At 41.5% G+C, this 4,926-nt stretch overlaps 1 protein-coding gene across 1 annotated transcript; it reads right to left on the bottom strand.

Moving 5' to 3' along the window:
- Positions 1 to 352: 352 nt before the first annotated feature.
- Positions 353 to 4,290, bottom strand: LOC134667114 (cuticle protein 7-like). Its single transcript, XM_063524397.1, has 4 exons — positions 4,214 to 4,290; positions 2,848 to 3,015; positions 1,826 to 2,059; positions 353 to 885 (listed from the first exon to the last, which is right to left on the bottom strand). Exons 1-4 carry the CDS (start codon positions 4,223 to 4,225, stop codon positions 775 to 777), a joined length of 525 nt encoding a protein of 174 aa, XP_063380467.1. The 5' UTR covers positions 4,226 to 4,290; the 3' UTR covers positions 353 to 774.
- Positions 4,291 to 4,926: the final 636 nt, after the last annotated feature.

Here is a 4,926-nt window from a genome sequence, read left to right as displayed (position 1 = left end):
AAGCAAATTATGATAATTTTTAGGTCAGCGACGTAAGCCACGCAAGTTGACAGCAGTTTAATGCTGTAATTAGTCGGGATTCCGACATATTGATTGATTTATCACTCGTAACGTAACTGTTGGAAGTTGGTTGGAAGAGATCGTGCTCAAATATTTAGTTTTCCTTGAGTGATTCAACGATTAGTAGGTTACATCTGTTACTTAGATCACCGGATACACTTGGATCTTTTGATTGCCTGTTCATATGTTGAACAAGTGGATACTAATACCTAGAGCTAATAGAACCTAGGTCCTTAACAGGTATCTCTTACTAAGTAGGTAAAAAATCGAGGAAAATGAAAAATATTAGAAGTCGGTGCAAAACTTGCATTTATTTATTAACTATTAGGTACATTATATTTACATACGTAAACGCGTCAAGATCATGTTCGTAGGCAATAGTCAAAGCATTAAATAAATACATAAACAATATTCGTGTCGTTCGGTCCATGGGCGAGCATTGCTGAGCAACAACCACTAATAATACTTTTAAACTTAACCGACGAAATTCAAAAACCATTCCATTTCTTTCCATTCTGCGCTCGCTCTCACAGAACTTAGGCGTTTTTACAACTTCAAACAAAACACAAACGGATTTAAAACGGAAAAAACGCCGCTTGATTTATGCGCAGTCGAAAAAAACGCCTCATTTTCAAAATATCACAGACTAACCTTGCTTAACCTTTGCTATAACTAGAGCGGGTGTTGGTCAACAATGCGAGGGCGGGTGGTCGGTTAGCCCCAGGGGTGGGCGATGGCGGGGAGCGTGTAGCGGGCGGCGGGGGCGGCCACGGCCACCGGCGCGGGCGCCAGCGCCACCGGCGCGTGCGCTACCGCCACGGGCGCCTAGGAACAAATGCAAAGGCATGGTATAATAATATACTCCGCCTGGTACTCTCTTCCCGTCTTTTCTAGGTCACCTGACGGACACAAGCCTACGTCATCATGCGACAGCGCTATATGATAATATGCGATAGCGCTATATATAGCGGCCATGTTATTGTGACGTAGGCTTGTGTCACTCTGGGAAGAGAAGACCATGTTTTATTAGACTATGTGCAAAGGTTTTAAGTTTTCACATAGTGCTGGCACGCAAGGAATGCGAGATGATGAGAGAGTAAAAGGCAGTCTATATATCTAGTTTTTAAGTACCGTATCATTCATTGGACAACTGGCTTTAGCTTTCAGGTATGTTACCCTGTACTCCATTCCCAATTTCCCAGGTTCCAATTGTTTTTTTGTCTGCGGCGCACTTGTAAGCTTAAAATTTTGGCGCCCTAATCTAATTCGAAATAGATAGGTAACATGGTGACGTGGATTGCCTCACGGCGCCCCTCTCCTCCTGTCTACGGTGCCCCAGGGCGCCGCGGCGAACAGTTTGGGAACCCCTGCTAAAAATTATGTCAGGAGGTTCGCTTTCTTCAATTAGATTTAGTAATATTTTTTAGTAACAATAATACTGGCGTATTCGAACTTCAAGAGAGACGACACGTACTAGATCCATTCTAGATACGTTATAGTTTAGATATCAACTAGTTCTCTTTTGCAGCGCAATTCGGGCAACCAATGTCACTTTTACGTTAGATAGAGTCAGATATCTATTAGATGTGAATTGGATCTCTAAGTCATATCCTGTGGAAATCGTTCAAGAGTATCTCCAGAATCGCGCAAATGTCAAAGGTTAGATCTTAAACATATCGTTATCGTATCTTGGTGATGTCTAAAAGATATCTAATAGATGTCTATTTCAAAATCCGAATCGGGCCCATAATAGCCTGTAACTCACCGCATGAGCAGCAGCGCCAGTCCTCTCCACAACAGCATTGAACCCGTTCACCTTGTCGGCCGTGTACGTAACCTTCCGGACATGTCCGTCGGGCTCCACGAGGCTGTACGAGCCGTGCACGACGCCGTTCTGCAGCGTCTCGGCGGCGTTCTTCTGGTCGCCCGTCGACGGGTCCGCCACGCCGTACGAGAAGCTGTACGCTGGGTTGGGGTCTACTGGCTCCGCGCGAATTATCTGGACACAAATTAGTTGATTAGGATAATTTATAAGTACTTTATATGCTACCTTTCTTACTCATAAAAATACACATCTATTAGGTAGGTACATACCTAATGTCATTAGAAATTAAAATTATAATCATTTAACTAAAACAAAAGTTATCTTCAAAATATTCTCATTAAACTTTGATATACAAACGCAATCAACAAAATGCTGCAGTAAAAGTTATAGCTTCGATTTTTATACACTTACAATGCAGTAAATGTACCTACAGAATATGTAGTGCACAATTATTTTCCATCGGAGGTATTTTCACGGAAACGTACGAACGTTGTCTTGCTATTTCAGTTAGTCTAGGCCGTCTAGGCACAAAACATAGGTACTGACATTGACAAGTAGCATATAAGAACGTTTCCGATAAAATACGATGGAAAAGAATTATGCACTACATATTATAGTCTGTTTGAGATCCTGAAAACGGTGAAAAATAAAGATACTACTCCTAAAAATACGTTATTATTAGTACATATTCTGTACTTTTACAGCGGGTCAAACGAAATACATACGAAATTTGATTCAACGTTCGTTGATGTCTTTTGTTCTGCGGTTTGGTTTTGTCGTAGTACCGGGGGTGTACCCAAAGGCTACAAATTTAAAAAATGTAGACGCGAAAGATCGATCTTCCATACACATTTTGAATTTCGCGCATTATTCTACTGATAAAGTTGGTTTGCCAAAGTATAGTTTGGTGTACAAAGCCTTGATTCAAACATAAAAATATGGTAATTTACTAATTTACTTACCGGCGCATGCGCGATGGCGGGCGCATAGGCGGGAGCGATAGCGGGCGCGATGGCGGGCGCATAAGCGGGCGCATAGGCGGGAGCGAGAGCGGGCGCGAGGCCGTGTCCGAGCGGCGCGTACACCGGCACCGCCGCCGCCGCCGCCAGCGCCATCACCGCCACCAACAACTAACACAATTAATCTTAATCAAATAGGTACCATTTATATGTCGGCGGCCGATCGTAAGATCAGGCAAATCGTAACGTTCCTGTATAATGTTTTGACGATAGTCACATTAAACCAATATATAGGCAGGATAGGTTCGTTAGGTTGCTTCTGATGCCCGAAAGGCAAACTGCCCAGAAATAGGAGCGTAGCGGGGCTCCGTCGTCGACTCAGGGAACGTGTTAAAGATTTTCACGTTTTACGATATGCCTAGCAATTTCACGATATGCCTGATCTTACGATCGGCCGCCGACATATATACAGTCAAGTGTAAAAATATAGGTGTAGAGAACTTACTCAAAAATATGTCCCATAGTTCTTACCTAACTATGTCAGCGAATGAACAACTATGGGATATATTTTTGAGTAAGTTCTCTACACCCATATTTTTACACTTGACTACCATTTATTTCCAGGCAACTAAGGAACACACACTTTATAAACTATATACTTAATACACTCTATAGTTATAACCTGCGTGCCGTGTGGTGCCGGCATCAGTAAGAATAGCACCACCCCATCTCGTCCCGTGGGTGTCGTATAAGGCGACTAAGGGAAAACTGGCGACAGATATGCATATGAGCAAGGCTCTCCCGTATCCTTAGTGGGGTCCTTGCTCACGCGCGCCACATTGAAAAAAAAAAAGTTATAACTTGCACCAAAGAAGGCCCGGTTCATAAGCTGGACTACTTTTAAATTTTCAAGCTTTTATAAAAGTGCGAATGGGTTCAATTTGGCGTCCATGTTCACTAGTAAGTACTATAGACTAAAACTGCAAGTTAATATAAAATAGAAGAAAAAAAGAATTTACAGCTGGGAAGCTCGGAGCCGGAATTTCATAGATTTCACAGATTTTAGAATTTTTAACGATTTCAGGGTTGCCTCTACAGTGAAAGTTGTTCCGTATGGTACAGACAAAGAAAATAGAGTACGGATGACGGACAAATACACCTCAGTTAAATTTAATAAATAGTTTATAATATACGTATTATAGAAAATGTATGTTCCATGATTTTTAATGATTTTAAAATTCATTTTTAATTTATTATTATTAAATTTAATAATTAATTTCGGCCTCCTTTAATTTTGTTACTATTATCTATAATTTCCTATAATATTCTTTGATAAAAATATTAAAACGCTTTAAAACAGATATCGTACCTTAGCGATCATGATCTTGCGTGGAGGTAGACAGCACGTGTGGCCGGCCCGGCGCACGCATGCTATATATGTGCGCAGGAGTCGCACTTGATACATATTTCGCAACGTGCACAGTATAAAGCTACAGGCAGTAACCGAAGTTGCACGCTCAAGGAATTTGATTTCTGTGTGAATCAATATGCCTCTAGGGAGACATCGTCTCTAGGTACTAAAGTAACACTTTTTCTTTATACACTAGCTAAGAGTATGCCTAGCATATTGTCCCAAAATAAAAACAATGTGGCAGATGGTGACAGACGAGATGGACGGATGGACGGACGGACAGACAGAGTCGCAGCGTAATCAATCAATCAATAATATTTTATTTCGAACCAGCCGGCCTAGGTTCGTTAGTAGTAAATGATGTGTCACAAAAACTAACTTTTCATTTCATATCCTTTATTGCCCTGAATAGCTGATGGAAATAAGTTTAGCACCTGTTTGAGCTTTTGGTAAGTTTCAGTGTTTATTTAATAGAGTAACCTTAATTGTCCGTGAGTTTCCTCAGGGTGAAACCCACAGCCGGGCTAGGAACATTTACGTGACAAGGTTACAATCGCTATCGCTTCGACAACGAAAACCATTATGTCTCTCTATCACACTTCCATATTAGTGCGACAGTGACAGTTGCGTTTCGATCGCTACGGAGCGTAAGCGATCGGCATCTTGGCTAG

Source organism: Cydia fagiglandana, chromosome 9 (genome assembly GCF_963556715.1).
Source record: "Cydia fagiglandana chromosome 9, ilCydFagi1.1, whole genome shotgun sequence".
Classification (NCBI taxonomy): Eukaryota; Metazoa; Arthropoda; class Insecta; order Lepidoptera; family Tortricidae; genus Cydia; species Cydia fagiglandana.
This window is presented reverse-complemented; position numbering and strand designations above follow the sequence as displayed.

What these genes read in the sequence shown, in the direction of transcription:
- LOC134667114 (XM_063524397.1), bottom strand. An exon ending in CCGCCATCGCGCATGCGCCG is followed by an intron (nt 2,060 to 2,847) that starts GTAAGTAAATTA and finishes ATTTGTGTCCAG; the next exon opens with ATAATTCGCGCGGAGCCAGT. An exon ending in CTGGCGCTGCTGCTCATGCG is followed by an intron (nt 886 to 1,825) that starts GTGAGTTACAGG and finishes ATTTGTTCCTAG; the next exon opens with GCGCCCGTGGCGGTAGCGCA.